The 20,668-nt window shown below is 36.1% G+C and overlaps 1 protein-coding gene across 1 annotated transcript in view; it reads left to right on the top strand.

The window, feature by feature from the left end:
* Window positions 1-20,047, top strand: part of KDM4C (lysine demethylase 4C) — a 236,753-nt gene extending 216,706 nt beyond the window's left edge. Inside the window, exons 20-22 of the mRNA XM_079330009.1 lie at window positions 13,320-13,439; window positions 17,187-17,279; window positions 19,099-20,047. Coding sequence (XP_079186135.1) covers window positions 13,320-13,439; window positions 17,187-17,279; window positions 19,099-19,275 — 390 coding nt within the window. The 3' untranslated portion in view covers window positions 19,276-20,047. The remainder of the gene's footprint in view (window positions 1-13,319; window positions 13,440-17,186; window positions 17,280-19,098) is intronic.
* The last annotated feature ends 621 nt before the right edge of the window (window positions 20,048-20,668 follow it).

Raw genomic sequence — 20,668 nt, 5'->3', positions numbered from 1 at the left:
ACTCTGTTTGCATTTAATAACAAACAAGTCAGGATATACATTGTTCTCTTCTCATATGTATTTCTCTTGATTTTTGTTAGCATTTATTAAGTATACGAGGTGGGGAGGTATTAAGTGTGTTAACTATCAACATATATTTAGATGTTAAAATTTCAGCATTATTTATTGCATGGATGTTATACCTGGTTTCTTAGACTAATCGCTCCTCTATTACAGGACTTAAACCTAAGAGTTAGCTGTGCAATCAGTTTTCATTCACCCCATTAGGTGTAAGAGGTGTAACAAAATATGTAAATACAATCTCATCCTGGAAGCAGGAAAAATTCCTTTTGTAATTCATGGGAAGAATACAGTAAGGGGGACAGTACATGATATCTTAAAGGACATGAGATGACTACTTTCACAGTTAGTTTTGCATGCACACAACTAGGTAGTGCATATATTGCAGTCCTGAATAACTGATACTAGCAGACAGCATGTATGTGTGCCACTTGCCACTTCTCGAAGTCTTAGTGCTCTGTAACTTGTCAAAGAGCCCCTAGCACAGCACTAGTATACTAGTACTAGAACAGTACTGTTCTGACCAGTAGGCCAGGTGTCAATTCACAGATTATGCATCAGGAATTTTTTCAGTTCTTTGGTCTGATTGTTTAGGGAGCATAATCCCACAATTCATTTTTATTTGTTTTTTTTAACACCTAATGGCTATGGCTATTACTAGCATTTCGCTAGTAATTATTAATCTTGGTATATAGCTAGAAGATTTATTTGTTTCTGTATATATTGTGGCCACCAATATGCTTTATATACATATATGTATAGATTTTGGATGAAGTCGTTCCCATGTTACCTTATTAAAATCCCAGAAGAACAGGGAGGCTTTGCAGTATATATGTTTGGGAGGAGATAGATACCACCATATTATATTGATTGCAGGGAAGAAAACATAATTATAGAGTGAAGCATGCTTTGAGTCTGTCAAGAGGTCTGATTACAAGAGAGCTGAGCACACACCTCCTGAAGTAGTAAATATCCTTCTAGGCACTTCCCCAAGAAGTGCCCTGGTCCTTCAGCGATAAGTTTGCAGAGAATTCTGTGAAGGCATGGATTCAGCTTGTGGTTATCAAGAAAACTAGGTGAACAAATACGGGTGTAATTGCTGCCGTGACATAACCACACTGTGTTTTAGTTTACTTATAAGTGTATAAATGTTGGGGTTATCCACTGAGAAGGTAAAATTGGTCTGTGGGTAGTCATATCTACAACCCAAACATCAAATAACAATAACATGGTAGCTTATGGAATGCTGCTGTAATTATTCCTTAAAAGCAAAAGCATCTTAAGTGTTGATGAAAGAGATGTATTTGGAAACTCCTATATTTAGGAATTTATGAGGATTTTTTGCATAACCACAACTTGGTAGTTTTCTGAGGTTCTGATAAAATCCAAAAAGCATCCTCTTTAAAGAGTGTGTATTACTTCTGATTAAGACACTCAGATTGTAACTGTCAAAGGAGGAATTGGAAATTAATTTTCACAGAATTATGTAGGTAAGAAAAGACCTTTAAAATCATTGAGTTCAACCATTAACCTAATACTGCTGAGGTCACCACTAAATCATGTCTTTAAGTGCCACCTCTGAATGTCTTTTGACTGCAGCCAGGGCTGTTGACTCAACCGCTTCCCTGGGCAGCCTGCTTATAATCCTTTTGATAAAATTTTTCCTCATTTCTAATCTAAGCCTTCCCTAGGGCAGCCTGAGGCCATTTTCTCACATCTCAGATCACATCTCACAAGGCAGCACTTGTTGCCTGTGGCAAGAGGCCAGTTTGCACCTGGCCTACACCCTCTGTCCAGTCAATTGTAGAGAGTAGTAAGGTCACTACTGAGCCTCCTTTCCTCCATCTTAAACAACCCCAGCTCTGTCATCTACTCCTCACAGGGCTTGTGTTCCAGACCCTTCCCCAGCTCTATTGCCCTCTCTGGACGTTCTCCCTCACCTCAATGTCTCTCTTGGAGTGGGGGGTCCAGAACTGAACACAGGATTTGAGGTGTAGGCTCACCAGTGCTGGGTAGAAGGGAGCAATCTCTGCTCTGCTCCTGCTGGCCACACTATTTTTGGTACAGGCCAGGATGCCATTGGCCTCATATAAATCTGTAATGCTGCCTGGGGTTGTTGTGACTGAAGGGCAGAACCCAGCACTTGCCATGGTTGAATCTTACACCACTGGCCTTGACCCATCAACCCAGCCTGTCCAGATCCCTCTGCAGAGCCTTGTGGAATCACAGAATCTTCCCTCCAGCAGATCAAAAGTCCCACCCAACTTGATATCCTCTGCAAAATGTCTGACTGTTCATTTGATCCTGTTGTCCAGGTAATCGCTGAAATTATTGAACAGAACTGAACCCTGGGGAACACTAGCTCTCAGCTGGATGTGGTTACATCCACTACCACTCTGAGTCCAGACTTCCAGAAGGTTTTTCACCCAGTGAACAATGTGTCTGCCCCAACCATGGAAACCCAGTTTGTCCAGGGGAATGTTATGTAAAATGCCATCGAAGTCTTTACGAAAGTCCAGGCAGACAATGTATAGAACGTTTTCCTTATCCACTGAACTTGTCATCTTATTGCAGAAGGAGATCATGTTGGTTAAGCAGCACCTACCTGTCACAAACCCCTGCTGGCTGGGTCCTATTATGTTTATTATTGCACATGCTGTTTGTTACACTTAAGATTATCTGCTCCATCACTTTCCTTGACCCTGAGGGAAAGTGCCACCTTCCCTGGCACTCAGTCTGACAGGCCTGCAGTTCCCTGAGTTCACATTTTGACTCGCCTTGAAGATGGGTGTAACATTTGTCAACCTCCATTCAACTGGAACCTCCCAAGTTAGCCGCAACTGCTCTTAGATGATGTGGCGTGGCTCAGCAAGCTCTTCCACCAGCTCTCTAGGTATCCCTGGGTGGATCCCCTCCAGTCCCATAGACTTCTCTGTGTCTAAATGGTATAGCAGATTGGTGACCATTTCCTCTTGGATTACTGGGGCTTCATTCTGCACTCTACCTCTGTCTTCCAGCTCAAGAGACTGGTTCTCACAGAACAACTGATATTAAAGACTGAGGCAAAGAAAGCAGTTAAGTACCTCAGCCTTTTCCTCATTCTTTGTCACTATGTTTCCCACAGTATCCAGTTAGATATTCTTTTTAGCTTTCCTTTTGGTGTGAATGTTTGCAGAAACGTTTTTCATTGTCTTTTATGTCAGTAGACAGATTACATTCTAGCTGGGCTTTGGCCCTTCTAATTTTCTTCCTGCATAACCTCGCAACATCCTTGTAGTTCTCCTGAGCTGGCTGCCTCTTCTTGTTAAGGTGATAAACTCTCCTTTCTTTCACAAGCTCCAGCTAGATCTCTCTGTTCAGAGATAGTTTCAGTTCATTTTTGCATATGTCATGTTGCTCCATCCAACATTTTGCTTGATTTTTTTTTGTCTACTTTTTTTTAAAGTGGGTGAAAAATACAAGCATGAAAAAACCACCACCAAGCAGTGAATTTTTTAACATACCAACAGTGATACAAATTCTTAACAGAATTTTGTTGATACTTATTGCAAGTACCTTCTTCCAGCAGTGGACCCAAGAAAGCCCTTAGTGTGAAGAGAAAGGAGATTAAACTCTGTCTTTTTCTGTGTCCATCAATACTTTAAATTTGCGACTGTCAGGAGAGGGTGGAACGGGGCTCTTGAGAACTCTGACAACCAAAGTAATTCACTGAAATTACTGCAAAGGCTACAATTTCTTACTGTGTGTGCCTAGATTTCACAGCATCTAAAATTGTTATCCCTTTCTTTGCTAAAGAAAAAAGGACATAAAAAAATGCATGTTTTAGTTACTAGTATTAAAGAAAAACCTGCCAGTGTGATAGCAATGTAGTTTAAGAATCTGTTAATAAAATAAACCCCTAACAATAACCCACACCTTTTTTCAGTGAGAGACTTCTTTGCAATCCTTTACTAACCCAGACAACAAATGCTAACTTAATATCCTACAAAATTATGAAATAAAAGTTTTGACATCCCATGACCCACACCCTATTGTAAATGCATTCTGCTGCATACACATATACTCTATATACTATGTATGTAAAGCTGCCAAATCTATCTGCTTTGGCTGTCATGGACTTACTGAGATTTTGCATGATCTTCCAGGCCAAGATACCTGGCAGGGGTTTGAAACTGCAAAGGCATCTATAACCTTAGTAATTACCTGAGACAAGGGGAACTAATTGGGGTTATTTACAGTTGAAGGAGTCAGGGTGAATACAGATTGTCCCAAGACAATTGGGTATTATTGGACAAATGAGAGACAAAACAGATTTACTTCATCCTCCTTTGAGATGCAAAACAAATAGGATTTAGCTGGACAGTTTTTCAAAAATTATTTCCTCCAGCCTACCTAAAGAGAATATTAATGGAAAGCCGTAATGTACCATTATTTTGGTGGAGCTTTTTGCATGTGCAGATTAGAAAAGGTAGCTTTTTTTTGAGAGCTGTGAGTGTCAGTGCTCAGGATGTAGTTTCGTGAACAAAATCTTACATGCTTTCAGGAATTTCTGTCTAATGACTTAGTCTGTGACTATTGACTTCCATCTTTGCAGGATGTGTGTGTGTGCAGATGTGATAGTCAGCTTCTCAGTACCTGTTATGTTAATACATTTGCCTCTGCTTTTGAAAAACCATAATTCTACTACTTGAACAATAGATATTTAGACATACTGGGCGAATATTTAAGTCTTGAGAGTCCATTTAATGTCCACCTGTATCTAAAAAATAGAAGTTTGATTCTAGCCCTAGTAATTCCGAAGGTAATTAGAAGCTATGTTCTTTTGACAATCTGTTTTACAAAGAAGATAAATGTTACTTTTCTTCTATCAACCTTGTCTGGCATTATCAATGACTAAACTCCTGACTAGTTTCCAGTATTTTTTTCCTAATGATTTCTCTTCTGTCTACCTTTCTCTCTTTATGTCTTCTGACAACTCTTTTCTGCTTGTCTACCTATTCAAGTCAAAATTTTAAATAGTAGTGTTTGCTGCCTCTTTGTGAACGATCCATTTGACTGCTGGCATACAGTAATTGCTTATTATTCAAGTTTTATTATATTGGCGTATAAATCTGTAAAAATAGCTAAGGAAATTAGAATGGTTGAATTTGCACATATTCTGGGCAATCTATAGATTTTGAGTGCACTCTTAATACCACTATCACCAGCAGTTTCTGAGAATATGAAATAGGAATGCAGTGCATTTCTGAAGGTAGAAAGAGGCTAGATTGTATTTGGTATAAACTTAGTCAAAATTTGTGAGAATTGTTTTTGTGATGTGGGAAAGGAGACATAATGAATTATAATTGGTTTAGCAACTTTCTAAAAGGTTTCTTAACTGTAATATTTACACTATTGACTCAATAAACTGAATAATGAATAATGCAGTTCAAATTTGACTGCTGCAGGTTTTTTTGCAGCATTACAAAATTGCTGTGTAATTGAACTTACTGCTCAGCAAGTTGTGATGTGATCATTGACAAATAGCTATGAAAAGTGTTGGAAAGCAGATTTGAGAGCTTTGTGACATCTCCGAAAGAACTTAGGTTTCTTTTTCTGCCTTGATGGATTTATAGAGATTGTGTAGGATTTTGCATTCTTGTTCTATGAAATACTCCAATAATTTAAATATTTATATATGTTAGGAAGAATTTGAGTTTGTGAACTGCAAAAATTTATTTTAACACATTTTTGTAGTTGTGAACTTTTTCATTAGATTTACCTTTGCTTATACACGGAATGCTAGGGTTTTTGCATGTAAATAATGCTTTGCATCTTCTGAATACTAATACAAATTAATTCCTGTTTTTAAATCTGTGCTTTTAATAAGTTAACATCAAGCTATTTCAAAAGCAAAGACTAAGTTCTGAGGCTGCAGATTGAAGGGTTTTATTCCATTGTTTATCTCTTGAAGCTACAAAGTATCAACAGATATAATAGTCTTATTTTACTCTAAAACTTGTACAGTACTATCACTCTTGATTTAAATGAGATTTAACTTTCACTTTACTCCATTATGGAGAACACAAATAATTTTTCTGTTGTTCTTCCTCTTTTGTTTCCTATTACAGCAAAAAGATAGGCAACTTAGTAGATAATAATAAAAAAAATAATATTGAATAGATTATATGCAAATTAAAGCCTCAGATATAAGTATTATCCTTACACCATTTCCTTGCAGAATAACCTTTCCACTTTATGATGAAATGCTCTATGGATCCTTAAGAATAATTATGTTAGATGAGTTGAAGGTAATTCCTCACAGCTCAGCAGGAGAAACAAAATGGAAGATAAAACATTACTTTGCAGTTCATTATAAGATGGCTGACTTTGCAATGAGGAAGGTGAGAGAAAGAAATATATTGCAGTGTTTCCTGTGTTTGCAAAGATAATGTGTGTCCTTGTCCAGGACCGCAGTGATTACAGCTGTGATGAGTCTATGGAGCATGGTGAAATACCACTTTGAATCTTTGAGATGAGTTGGGATTGCTGGGATTGGGATAGGAGCATTATTTCACCTCCCACAACTTTTTTGAGATAATTCAGGAATTGTAGGATTTTTTCATCTCTTAGTTTACAATACTGTTATGCAGAAAAAGATTGTTTCCAAACTTACTGGGGGTCAGTGGAGGAAGTCTTGCATTTTCCTTCATATGTGTTTTTCATGCTGAGGAAGGGGCAGGAGCAGCACATCAGCTTGTCTTTGTTCTTGTCTGACTGTAACTGATTTACAGGGAGCCAGTATAGAGGTGGACAGGATGCGAGGCCCTGGTGTAGCATTCAGTCTCATCTGACTATAATCCAAGCATAAGATAGGATTTTCTGCTGCACTACAGAAGCCTTGTTCCTCATAGCAAATTAGACATCTGGTTGTCCTTGGCAGCTTCAGCTTCCTACTGCTGACACTCGGTTTTGCCCCATAAGAGTATGTTGTACCCTTTAGTGGCCTCTTTACTGTACCTTATTGTGTTGCCCAGTACCACCCTGGACATCCTAAGTCACATTCTGTAATGTCGGTTTGATTGGCTTCAGGGCAATTCAGTTTCTATCAATTAGCATAATGCATGAATTTGTGCTATCAATACTTTGCTGAAAGGCAATGCAATGGGTAAAATAGTAACTTTCTAAGCTGGAAAGAAAATAAGAAATTTTTGTATTTATGTGAGAATACATGGTCCTATTTATATTCCGTTTTTTTTCTGTAAAAGCATATATTCACTTTGTAGAAAAACATCCAGTAATATTTTAAGACAAGTATTTTTATACTCCTGTTCCGTGATTCAAGGCTAAATTTGCTGAGTTACAGTAACTATTCTGTTAATCTGGTGATTTCACTGAATTTATACCAATTCAAAACCAGAACTGCACTCCTGGGAATCAGGCCTTCTCTTTCAAATGCTAATGCACTGTGTAAATTGCTCTTGCTGTTTAGATAAAAATCTGACTGTGACAAATTAGCTACCACTCTCCTTTTCATTGAAATTGTCTTGGAGCATATGAAACCTCATTTTGTGTTTCTAAAAGTTTGCATGAACTAGTATATGCTATCAGCTTTGGAAAGAAAAACAGATTGACAATCTGTTGAGATCAGTGGTTGTTTCAGAGAATTTCCGCAATTTGTTTCTCCACTTGCGTTAATGGTGTTGGTGGATATGACTCTGAATACAGTATTTGCAGTTGTAGTGTGGTATTTGTCTGTATGGCCAGCTTTGCAAATTGAAGGTGTTGGCTGTAATCACATTAGTCATGCTCCTTTTATGAAACAGTTGCCAGTGAGAAGGACTGTGGAAGCTTAATTACTATGATTCATGTTGAAAGTTAGTATTAGCTGAAGGAATATAAGTAGAGAAGAAAATTTGGATCAAGTTCTTTTGCTGAATGGACTTGGAAGGGCCACTTCCTGATGATATGGCCACCCTGCTTCTGCACTCCTTGTCAAGCCATCTTCATCTGGTTTCTCTTGGTAAAGGGAGCACTATCTCATTATGTGTACCCTAGTAGCAATGAGGTAAGGTAGTAAATTTAAGTCAGGTTCTAATGTAAAGGGAAAATTTAAAAACTAATCCTGCATTTCAGCTGGAGTAACCATAAGGATGATTTCTGTGCAGAAGCCAATAATCAGGCCTGGATTTTTCTTACTTTTTCATGTTTTGAGTCTAGGGACTAGAAAGCCATTTGAAGTCTTACCAGTGAAAATCAGGTGTAGGTAGTGTGCTTTGTCTGTGTTGTGAGAAGTTACTGTTAATTTTGTGCTTACCACAATAATACTCATTTGCTTAGATTGAAATGAATATGTTAGGAATTCAGTTTGCTGTAAAATGAATTTCAGTTTCTCAAATATAAGAGGACAGAGGTTTTTGTGTTTTGAGTTTTGGAGAAACCATGACATTTCTAGGATAAAAGTCAATACAATGGCTTTCTCTGTGAAAATTGTGGTTAGATAGACCAACAGTAAGGTCTGAATTTGAAATATTTAAGAAATGCAGGGTATGACAGAAAATGAACCACAATATGTATAAAATAATGAACAAATACATGATTTAGAGTGAAAATGATATGTAGGTACATAGGAAAGCCAAGTTTAGTGCAATTACAGAATCTGAGTTCTCTCTAGTCAGTGTTTTCAATATCTGCTTCTCTTTGATCTTTGTAACCTGAGGGTTAGATTATGAGCTTTCAGTCTGCCAGGAGGAGGATTAAAATATTGTGCCATGGCCCTTCTGCAGCAGGGATGGAACAATACAGAAAGGATCTATTTCACCAGGCATGCTGCGAGGCTGAAGCCAGGCTTCTGCTTACCTCTGCCTTTTGCCATTCCAGCTGGCCTGATTGCATGGACAAGAGCATACTGGAATTTGGAAGAACTTTCTAATACAGAAAGCTGCAGCAACACTATGAAATGGATTTTTACACAGTCTTTCTGGAAGACTACTGTTGAGTGATTGAAATATGTCTTCCTAGAGGGTTTTGATGTCGTATGATACAGAAATAATAAGTGACTTTAAAAGATGAGAAATACATTCAGATAAAATAATTGCTACAAATACTACTTTTGAGCTAACATTTGAACCGTCTTCAAACTCATAGCATCTCAGGAAAAATAATCCCAGGAAAAATAACAGTCAGGTTCTGTGTATTTTTTTCTAAACCGTTACCAGTAAGTAAAACAGTTCACAAAACCTGTTGCAAGGGTCACACTTAACCACTTTTAACCTGTGTTGTTATGTCAATTATACCATCAGTGATATTTTACAACAGTTTCAATAAACAGTGGGATATTCAGTACCTCTTTTTGGTTCTCATTTTAAAAATAGGAGTGATTTTTCCTTTTAAAGTCACCAGGAACATTATCTGACTGCTCTGAATTTTTAAATATGATAGAGAGTGGCTTGGAAAAAGCACCAGCCAGTTCCCTCTGGACTCTGGGTTGCATATCACCAGGCCCCATAGGCTGGTACCTCAATTTCATCAGGTGGACAAAAACCTGTGCTTGGTTTACAGTGAAAGGAATGCTGCTCCTGCAAGCCGATATAGAAGTTCAAAGGTAGATACTTGTTTTCATTTGGCTTCTTTGGATCAAATCTAAAGGAACTCAAAGGCTCTTAGAGTCTTACAATTTTAAAAATAATTCTTGAGTTTGAGATAACTGATTTAATAGCTGAATAATCAGGGAAATGTTGTAGAAATAAAATTGTAGGCATTCAAATACAAACATTTGACAGCTTGGGAGAATAGTCTCAATAGTTCAGAAGTTCACCTTAGACTAGAATATCTATACCTCTTTGCCTTAATTTAGGAAAGCATTTGAACATATTTGAAAATAATTTTTTTTCAAGTGTCAGTGGCTGTATTCAAATTATGGGAATATTGCAACATTTCAAGTTCCTGGACTCTAGTGCAGGCTTCAGGTACAGTCTTCCTTCTCTTTTCTTAGTGTGGCTCCACATTCCTAGTCTGTGTCAACTGTCACCTGCCACTGCAATTGGATTAATTATTTGTAAATTCTCTGTCTGACCTTGATAAACTAAATCAACCTCTCTGATAAAAACAACAGAATATCAGAAGAAAGGTAGAAAAATAGTCTTCTTTATCTGCAATGCTTTTCATGTGATTTCCTTTATTACAGCATAGAAGACAACCCCAGTATTTCAACATGTATTTCTAACATCTATTACAAATAGATTGCTTACTATTTAAGTTTAGTGTATATAATGAATTCCAAAAGAAGTGTTTCTAAACCCAGAGACTAACTTTAATAAACTAGAAAATGTTCAGAATTATTATTATTATTATTAATATTATTATTATTATTATTATTATTATTATTACTACTACTACTACTGTTATTTACAGGTTTTGCTCTTAAACTGTATTTTTGAATGGTTGTAAGCGTAACACTGAGGAGACCATATCTGCAGTCATGTGTCTAGTTATGGTCTTACCTGTGCCAGAAGGATGTGGACATAGAGAAGCAAATATAATAAAAGGATATGGAAGTGATGGAGGAACTGAAGTATCTGTCATATGAAGGGACTGACAGAGTTGAGTCTGTTCAGGAGAGCAGTAGGTTCAGAAGGATCTTATCCAAATGCATAATCACATGATGTGGGAAGACGCACATTTCTTGGTGATGCAGAGTTACAAGATGAAAGACAACAGGTCCAAGTGAAATGCAGAAAATTCCCCAATACAGGATTTTTCTTCACTTAAGAAAAGATTTTTTCACTGTGAGCGTTGTTGAGTGCTGGATTAATGGCCCAAGGAGGCCTTGAAGTATTTGTCTTTAGAGATAGCTAATTCAGGTTGGAGTTGGAGCTCTGAGCTGTGCAACAGCAGAAATGTGGGACTGGACACATAAGTGAATCGTATTTTCAGTACTGATGGGCATGATTTGTTCATTTCTATAGAGAAGGAAATACATTATGTAATTGTGTTAGAAATGTACATGGTTTATAATGTAGGTTGAGCCCACTCTATATGCTATTTACAGCTAATTATGGGGATGTTGAAGCATTGCTATACCAGCCATGTCTGATTTTTTGTTATATGACTGAAAAAAGTGAGGGTGCATTTTTTCCATTTTGTCGGTCTAAGAAATGGGTCTTATCATTCCCAAGAAAAAAACTGTAAGAATTATTTGTGCAGTCAAAAGAGAATCTCAAATGGTTATGATCCTGTGAAAATAAGAGCTCTGGTAGAAATTAATAAAAACTAGTACCAATTTCCCAAATATTGTTCCATAGACTAAGACATTGTGATGATACATGAAGAATGAGGTTGTTATTTGTCTAGTTATTTGCATGAGGACTCTAATTTTCCAAATGAGCAATTCCATTAGCTAGACTAGAGTCTATGAGATATTTTTTTCTTGTGCAAGTTGCAAAGGCAGTAATTCATGCTGGGTTTTTGTTCTTGGAAAATTAATGTTAGGCTTGACGTTGTTGGATTGTTTGTTTTCAAGAAATTTATTCCATTCCGTAATGAATTTTAGGAGTTTGTTTCATGACACTTAGTCAAGACTCCTTTTTGCACTTTTGCAATAAATAGATAGTGGAAGAAGTATCATAATGACAATAACCACTTTGACAGTCATCACTGAGGAGAGAACAACTAGGAATACAGTCTAATTTCATTTATAGTCAGAGCTGTGGTAGTATTTTGTAATCTCTGTCCCCCGTAATTATTCCACTGCAGCAACCATCCTTTCCCCTTTCCTCCTGCCTCTCCTGAAAATATTGGGAAGTGTAATACAGTAATTCTACCCACTCCAAATTTATGGTGATGTTGAAAGGATGTATCTTTCTGTGTTTGGCGTAGTAACCTTTGCCAGGCAAACACAGGGCATGTTTGAAAGCCTTTGCACAGCGCCTGAGGGGTGACAGAGACAGTATTGTCATGTAGAAAGTGTTTCTGTGAAAATCCAGCTTTTAATTTCTTTTATCCCATATTGAATCAAACTCACGGATTAAGATACATGTGATTAAAATCAGTTTATAAAGGTTGGATTTGGCTGGAATGATACTGCTTCCAGATAATGTCAAAGTGAGGATCCTTGGAGTGCATTTTTCTCCCACATTTTAAGTTCTTTGTCATGATGATCATTGGCTTCTGTTGGAAGTGAATTGTTCAACTCAAAATACAAATATTTTTCAAAGTTAGTCTCTGTAAGAAAACAGTGATAGTATTATGGCAATCTGATGTAGCTCCAGGTCCTTCAGGACCTTTTCACTGATTTCTTGTACCTGAGTCCTTGTCTTTATGTTTTCTCTTCCCACTGTAGACTAGTTATGAGTGAGTTCATAATGTGGTCACTGAGTAAGTCCTCTCACACCCAGGAGAATACCACTCAGCACTAATTTACATGACAGGTCTTGTGATGCAGTCACTATGAAGTAGAGATGCCTTTGTCGAGGTGAGGATTTGAACAGAGAATTGGTGAGCCCAGATGTGTCACATCATTTTCTGATTCTTTGTCTTGTGACAAAGATTTCCTTGTGAGCAGCTGCTGTTACGGGTATGTGGTTGGTGTACTCTGAAAATGAGTCATTTAGGTCATACTGAGACATATGGGACAAAAGAAACCATTACAAGAACATGTTGCAGCTACTGATGCTCTGACATGCTCAACTAGTCAGGCACAAAAGTTGTCCAAGCCATTGGAACAAAAATGCTTTATATCCTATGGAAAAAAACATTTCCTCCAAATTTTATTTTGTAAGCATTTGGATTCTTTTAGTGCTTCTTCATCAGCTAAGCAAAATACTCATTGGCATTCTCACCATTTATGGTTTGATCCATATATGTTTCCGTCAGCAAAGATAGCATCCTGCAAAAAATGTGCTATGTTAACAAAACATGAATTACTTGGATATGTAAAAGAGAAATTGCACATATGCAATTGCACTTTAGCGATCCTTATTTTCAATGTGTGTTAGAAATTAATTTTGGTGGAAGTGTATCATGGTTGCTGATAGCTATCTGATTTATGCATATGTTGTCTTGCCAATGCAGCATCAAGCTGTAAAGAAAATGTTTCTTTGGTCAGTATTTCATTTTCATAAGGACTAACATTAGCATTAGCCCATTGGCAGGATTATAAAACTTGAAACATGCATGGTAATAAATCTTCTCCAATTACCAAGTTGTAAAAGCATTTTACTGGTAATTTCAGTGCAGTGGCTTACTCACTGATTTGATAATCCATCCTTCTTTGCAAATAGAGCAGAGATTGCCTAAGGCTGGGTCCACCTGCAGAGGGAGAAGTTGTCCAAGTGAAATGGCCTGATGGAAAACTGTATGGTGCAAAGTATCTGGGGACAAATACAGCTCACATGTATCAGGTGAGTATCTATGTATATTACTACATGCTTTCTTTTCAGATGTCTTTATTTTAAATTACTCATTTGGGTCTAGCATTGGAGTGGCCCGCTACACCTTGAAAGATGAAGGAGGCTGAAGTCTGAGCTCGTATTGTAACTGTACCACACTTCAACTAATGTGTAAAAGTTTCTAACCTAGTAGCAAGTGCTGTACACTATTTGGGAGTGAGGTTTCACGTGGTCTTACAAAATCAAGAAAGTGACTTGTCTTCTAGGAGCTCAGGTAAACAGGTGGAACATTAAGATTGAAAGATAAGATTTATTTTCTGCAGGTTATTTGCTTTCATCTGATATCAGCTAATTATACGATTAATTAAGTATTGGTATAAGCCTACAATGAACCTGAGGAATTTCGTAAGAGTTTGGAAGGGAGGACAGTAAGAAGAAGAGCATAATATTCGTCTGAGGCATTTTTGAATTAATTAATCTAAGGAGCGTTTTATCTCAGCAAAGGCAAAAGGGCTTTTGAAGACATTGAAGCCAAAGCTAAAAAGCTGACTTCTGATTTCAGTATAACAATTACTGTTTTTTTATGGGCTTGCCTTTGAGAAAAATCAGTCAGCAGCTTTGAGTACCCAAGTGAATGGTAGAAACTGCAATAAAACAATCATAATAATAATAGCACTTCTGAAAGAATGAGAATCTAGATATATTTCTTTTATATATATGTAATCATTTTCACTTATGTAACTCTTTTCATCAGGGGGCCTCACATTACTGTACCAAAATGGCAAATTTACTATTATATCTCTAGATAAATTAGGGCACAAGGAAGCTAAATTACTTGCTGCATTGACCTTCTCACTTTGCCAATGACTTGCAATTCAATTCAAGTCCTCAAATGCCTAAAGCCTTGAGCTAGTCTCTAAATCTTACCTCTTCCCTTATATTCAGCAGCTGTATTATGTTGTGAAGGTGGAAAGTTCTTTATAAAGTATGAAGATTATTTCTTTATAGTAACATTAATCTTCAAATTATTTAATCTTTTGAACATCTAGTCTTCTGAGGAGCAATGTGAGGTAAATTAGATGTATGTTGTTGTCTTTTGTATTTGTAGGAATTTGACGTAGTCAAAACAAACAACTTTATTTTAGACCTCTTGAACAATATGATGAAACGAGTTTCGCTTAAGGAAAATGGCTAAGCATGTGGAGGCTCAGATTTAGAGTTAGCAAGATTTAGAGTTCCTCAGCATAAAAAACATAAATTCCTGTAAATTGCCTTTAACAACCCCCTGTCATGGGGAGAAATGACAAAGTTTAAAGATTGGAGGGAGTCCATATTGTAATACATAGAACTATAGAGACAAGCAAATATTTTGTCTGCAGGATGAAAGCGGAGGCTGCCTGTCGCCACATATTACTGAAAATGTATGATAGGGAGGGTGCAAGATGAACTTCACAACATGTTAGTAGTTCTTCCTATGGTGTTTCTAAAGTGTCTGAAAGCTCCCAGGACTTACACATACATAAAAGTTTGTTTTCATCTGATGTGATCTGTGTTGCACTTTTGAGATTCTCTTACCCAGTCTTCTGTGTGATTTCTTAGATCTTATAAGGCAGTTCTCGTTGTAATATGAATTTTCCTCATGTTCATCAGACATTTGTACAAAATGTGGCAGTACTTGAGCATGCAGGAGCTATGGCACAATGCACCAGAATTTGTCATACAGTTTGACATTTGTCAGCCAGTATCCTACACAGTCCCTAAGCAGAGCTGAATCTGCCAAATGAAGCAGGTGCTCAAGTAAAGTTATTAATGTGATCCACATCTGATTTCTTGATGTTTTCTGATATTGTGGTTCACAATTAAGTTAGAGTTTCTTATATTATCTATTCACTCCATTAATTGCTTTCTAACAGCTTTCCCTTTAATTTATGATGTGCTTATAGTGAACATAGTAACATATCACGCAAACAGAGTACAGCAGAAGAGTGCAATTGAAATAACTTACTTGATACAATTGATTATTTGAAATGTGGGATCTGCAATCTGACTTGAATTGGAGCTATTAGAAATGGTGGGTTTAGATTTTATATGAATCATGATACTATTGAAAATCTTAGAGAACCTCTTGTGTTACTATGAAGTGTAGGCAAATTATTTCCAGCATGATATGCTGGATTTTACCCAAAGAACTTCCATTTAATGTAAGTGTGCAGTATTTCATATTCATACTGAAAGCATGACAGATTCTCTGGTATGAAGCATTTGTATACAACTGCACACTGTGAGTAAAAACAAATATACTGACCATTTAAGAAGAGATTTTACCACACTGATGGAGTGTCAGAGTTAGTTTCCTACCCAGTTTTTTCACCAGGGATGCAAAAAACACTATTATCAACTGTATTATGCAAAAAAAACCCCAAAAATCAAAAAACCAAAAAAAACCTACATGTACTATGCAGGAAGGAGCAGGAATAGGAGTAAGACTGTTCCTGCATCCTGGATTGCCATCATTTAATTAAACAAGCTTAAGGCAAACAGAGTAGGCTTATAGGCTTAGTAACAGGAGCAGAGAGGGGTAAGGATGACTCTTGAGACTTTTTTATCCATTTGTGTGCTCTATACATTTAAAATACATTCTAGATTTGTACAGCCTTATTAGTTGCATTGGAAAACTTGTTTTTAAAGAAATTAATAGATCATAGTCTATATCCTGGATTTGGAGAATGGATATATGGATTTTTCATCTGTTCACATATTAATCTGAAATACTCAGCTGTAGCAGGCTTTTAATTTGAAACTAAAAATCCGGTCTATTTACAAGCTAAAATTCATGATTTTTCAGTTTTATCTGTAATAATACTTTTGGTAAGTCAGTATTCTCCTATGTTTGTATTTGTGCTTATTCTTCTAGTCAAGTGTGCTGTTGTGATTCACATAGTCTTATTAAATCACCTAAGGATGTAGACTGGGACTTCTAATTTTATATCAAACTTTTAATTATAATTTCTGTGGTATCTAAACTGCAGCCACAGATAATAGCTGAAATTCACAACTGTTAGATGAAGTATTAAAATAGAGGAAAAAATCAGCAGCTACTAGAAAAGCTTAAATGCTTCAAGGCCTCAGCATTTTAACATTCCCCACACCTAGTTACATTTCCTTTCTCATTTTCTGCTAACGGGGTTCATATTGGATTAAATCTAAACCTAAGCATGATAAAGCTTTTCATCTTCTGAACAGAGCATTTAAAAGAAATTCCATCAGATTCAATAAAATTCTGTTAACTGGTATTTCCTTAGTTGTCACTCACACTTTCTTTTGACATAGTCTTCCTCAACCTTGAAATGCAGTATATTAAAATTAATTTTTTATTTATTAGAAGCAAGTAAAAAAAATAGTGACAAATAAAAATGACACAAGGACATTTTAATATGTCACTCCCGCAATATAATGTTTCTTGTCTTGCTACTGTTCAGCATTCCTAATCTAAAAAAATTTTCTTCATTATGTATGCGTCAGTGTTGCTTTTGAAGTCTCTTTCCTTAGATATTATTTTCAATGTATGTGTGTGTTGCAGTTCCTAAGAAATGGGTTTTTTTATGTTTCAGGCCTAATTTTGTGCTAAAACAGATTGCAAAATGTCTGTATATAAGTCTTCTTTGCTTATATATGTATTTTTATCTGGGAACATTTCCAGGAACTTCCTGCAAGAGTTAATTATTATTTTATTTTCAAATACTCATTTTTTTCAATTAGGTGGAGTTTGAAGATGGTTCTCAAATAGTCATGAAGAGAGAAGAAATATATACACTGGATGAAGAGCTTCCTAAAAGAGTAAAAGCACGTTTAGTGAGTATTTGCTGATGCTACCTTCATTATACACATATATATATCTATATATATGTATGTGTGTGTGTATATATATATATATATGCGCTCATATATGTGTGTGTGAGTATGTGTTTATATATAAATATGCTCAAAAGACCAGTAATACTATACTTGGATTTATTTTGTATTTTCAGTTTAAACAGACAGTTTTGTGATGCCTGTGCTAAATCACCCCAATTAGGAGATGTGTCTGTTTGCTAGTGACATGTTTAGTTTTTCTTTCAGTACAGACAAATGCTGTTGTCAGATGTAATTTTTTTCTCCTAAAAGGAACTTCTTGTTTGTCTGGTCAGTCAGATCAGGAATGATCAAGTTAATAAACATGGAAATTGATGGACATTCTATTTTTTCAGTATGTTTTTAACAGGTATAGTTTTTAAAAAACTTCCCAGCTTCTCAGAGCCTTGTGATTTTAAAAGCCTTGATTTAACAAAAAGTCAATTACTTCCTGTAAGAAACACTGTGGCTGATCAAAACTCATTGAAGTTGCTGTCAGGATTTATGATAATTTCACTACTCTTTGGTTTAAAACCGAATTTTGCTACTCTTTCAAGTTTCCTGCTCTTTCAGACAACATCCACCAGCTACATTTTTATGTATGCATCCCAAGTGGAAATGTGTTGAACCCTACAGAGAGTGTAACTCTTAGGTGTTGAAAAGGGAAAGCATCTGTTGGAGGAGATGACTGTTTTTACCTGTCTTAAGACAGTTCTTTCTAATGCAAAGTTCACTAGTCAAATATTCTGGGTTGAGAAATCTTTATGTCAGTGAATTGGGAATAAATGCACAAATCTTACAGTGTCCTGGCTAGGGTTAATACAGATGTCTTGGAAAACGTTAAAAGAACCATCTGATTATATTTAATGGGGTATTTTATTGTACTTGGAAAGCATACCGTTGCCATTTTTTTTGCTTAGAATGCAAACTGTCGCATTCTCAGGGTATTTATAATAGTGATGTTTATGCAATTGTCTTTTAAATTGATTTTTTAGAAATCAATATTTCTTTATTTGTTTGGGTTTTTTATTAACTTAATTAGGAAGTTAATTATAGAATAAAAATGTTAAATTTGGTCAGCTGAATAAGACACACCATAGATGTTGGTGAGACCTCAGCACGATTTATAGTAGTGCCTTGAATTCTAGAAATATGTTTGTTAATCCTAAAGGCATGCTCAACACCTGATTCTGAACACAGTGCAAGTTAAAGACAGCCTATGATCCTGTTTCTCTCTATAGAAATAGAAGACACTTGTTCCTTTTAAATTAGTTTTTCTTCATCTTGGGAATTCTTCCATGACTCCAAATACTGGTCCAAAAATTGGTCCAAAATATTTTGCCTCTGATTTTGCCCAAACAGCTTGCTGTTTGTTGTTCTGCTGCTTTATTAGTGGGGATTCCCAACTGGTTTAGATTTGATAAGTGACAAAACAGTAACCCTGATCCTTTGCAAATGAGGCAGTGCCCAGGTTTCTTTTCAGGCGTCCATGACATAGTACCTTGCATTTAAAACTGTGCTGAATAACACAAGGGGGTGAATATTATATGATACTACAAGGATCAAACCTGCCCAACAGCTGCATCAATTCCATGTCACTGTTTTCTCACCTAGAATTAGCAAGTTTGTGTGATCCCTGGATAAAATCCAGACTAACAGCATCTGTTAGGTATGTGTTTCCAATCAATGCTACAAATGTAGAGAATTTAATACTGAATAGGACATGCAAAATACGGAATTATAACAATTATTTATATGTGTAATTACTGTCTGATTTTAGTCTACAGCGTCTGATATGAGATTTGAAGACACATTTTATGGAGCAGATATTATCGTGGGAGAGAAGAAAAGGCAGAGAGTATTGAGTTCTCGCTTTAAGAATGAATATGTGGATGATCCGGGATACCGCACCTTCTTGAAAAGTTCATTCCAGAAGAAATGCCAGAAGAGACTGTAAAGGAAACAAGAGAAGAGAGAGGGATCTTGATTAAAAATCATGCAGCATTGTTTGCAGTTGGGTTTTGTTTAACTGAAAGCTCTGTTTTACAGTGAACTAATCCATACACCAGCCCTGTAATCTGAAGTACTTGAGTTCTGATTTCATCAGTTAATGTATTTAAGAATTTGTAATACTTTGCATTATACAACCGGGGGGAAAACCAAAAGAATTACTAAATGTTATGCTGAAGAAAAGTTTCAGTCCTGCTTTCATTGAAATAAGTAGTAAAATGCCCTTTGAATTCTTTGATTCACAGTTCTGAGGAGGAGCCATTTTAGTAAACAGAGATAATGTCAGTGGCTCACTTTTTTTCTGCACACAGGAAAGGATGTTAAGTTCAAAACCAGCAGCTTTTATAAAATATTTTAAAACAAAACCAGATTTGTACAATACTGAGACAAAAAAGGCTGTATTTACTTTGTACAGTGCTTTTACATTTTTATGTCACTACTGTTTTCAGTAGGATTTGATGGGGACTCAGCTATTGACTTAGATATTTTTGGCTTTTAAGAGAGGTATCTTCAGCACAGCAAGAATATTTTATATATTTAAAGAGATAGATTTTGGCAGGTATTTTTAAACATGTTTTTCATAAAGTCTTAAAAATAGTTACTTGTAAAATATTAATTTCTTTCACTGTGTGTATGAAAATTAAAGTTGAAATATATATACCTAACAGCCTAGTTTTGAATGAATATATTATGACTTTTATTTTGAAATAATGTTCTAGCAGTGTAATAATGTTTTGAAATAAATAAATACTTTACTACTATTGCAACATTTTTCCTGTTGATGTGATTCTGACCCCTATTGTTTCATACCTATAGGAATTAGGAATATATGCTGTATTTTCCTGAACACAACAGATTATAAACACAGATACTTGCATAGCTTAATGTTAAAATTCAGAGCTGGTAAGTACTGTACTTCCCTTTTTTTTGTCTTTCTATTTTTCTTCAGTCTTTGGGATCTTGGTCTTTTTGAGTATTTCACAGTAAGCAGAAAGTCTGAATTTGTCTGAACACTTGTGTGAACCTAGAAGGGAGTGTTATTGAAGTGACATCATCTATTTCTTGTAAATTGGACAGTCAGCAGGATTTCTGACTGTCTGCCACAGGAAAAAGAGCCCTCCAAAATCCAATTTAAATCGAAGCACTGCTGTTTCTAGGGTTCTGCTTGCAAAAACCATGAATATATGGACCCAAAGATTTTTTTCTGTACAAAACCCCAGTTCTTTATATGCTGAGGCACACAGATCTTTGTTTCACTTCCATTATTATTCTTATTTTTTCAAGTGGACAGAAAAATCTTTTCAATTGCTATGTGACACCTCAAGTGACAGTGTAAGTTT

The sequence above is a fragment of the Erithacus rubecula genome (genome assembly GCF_903797595.1).
Source record: "Erithacus rubecula genome assembly, chromosome: Z".
In the NCBI taxonomy this organism is placed as follows: domain Eukaryota; kingdom Metazoa; phylum Chordata; class Aves; order Passeriformes; family Muscicapidae; genus Erithacus; species Erithacus rubecula.
The sequence above is the reverse complement of the archived record's forward strand: the minus strand, read 5'-3'. Positions and strand labels throughout refer to the sequence as shown.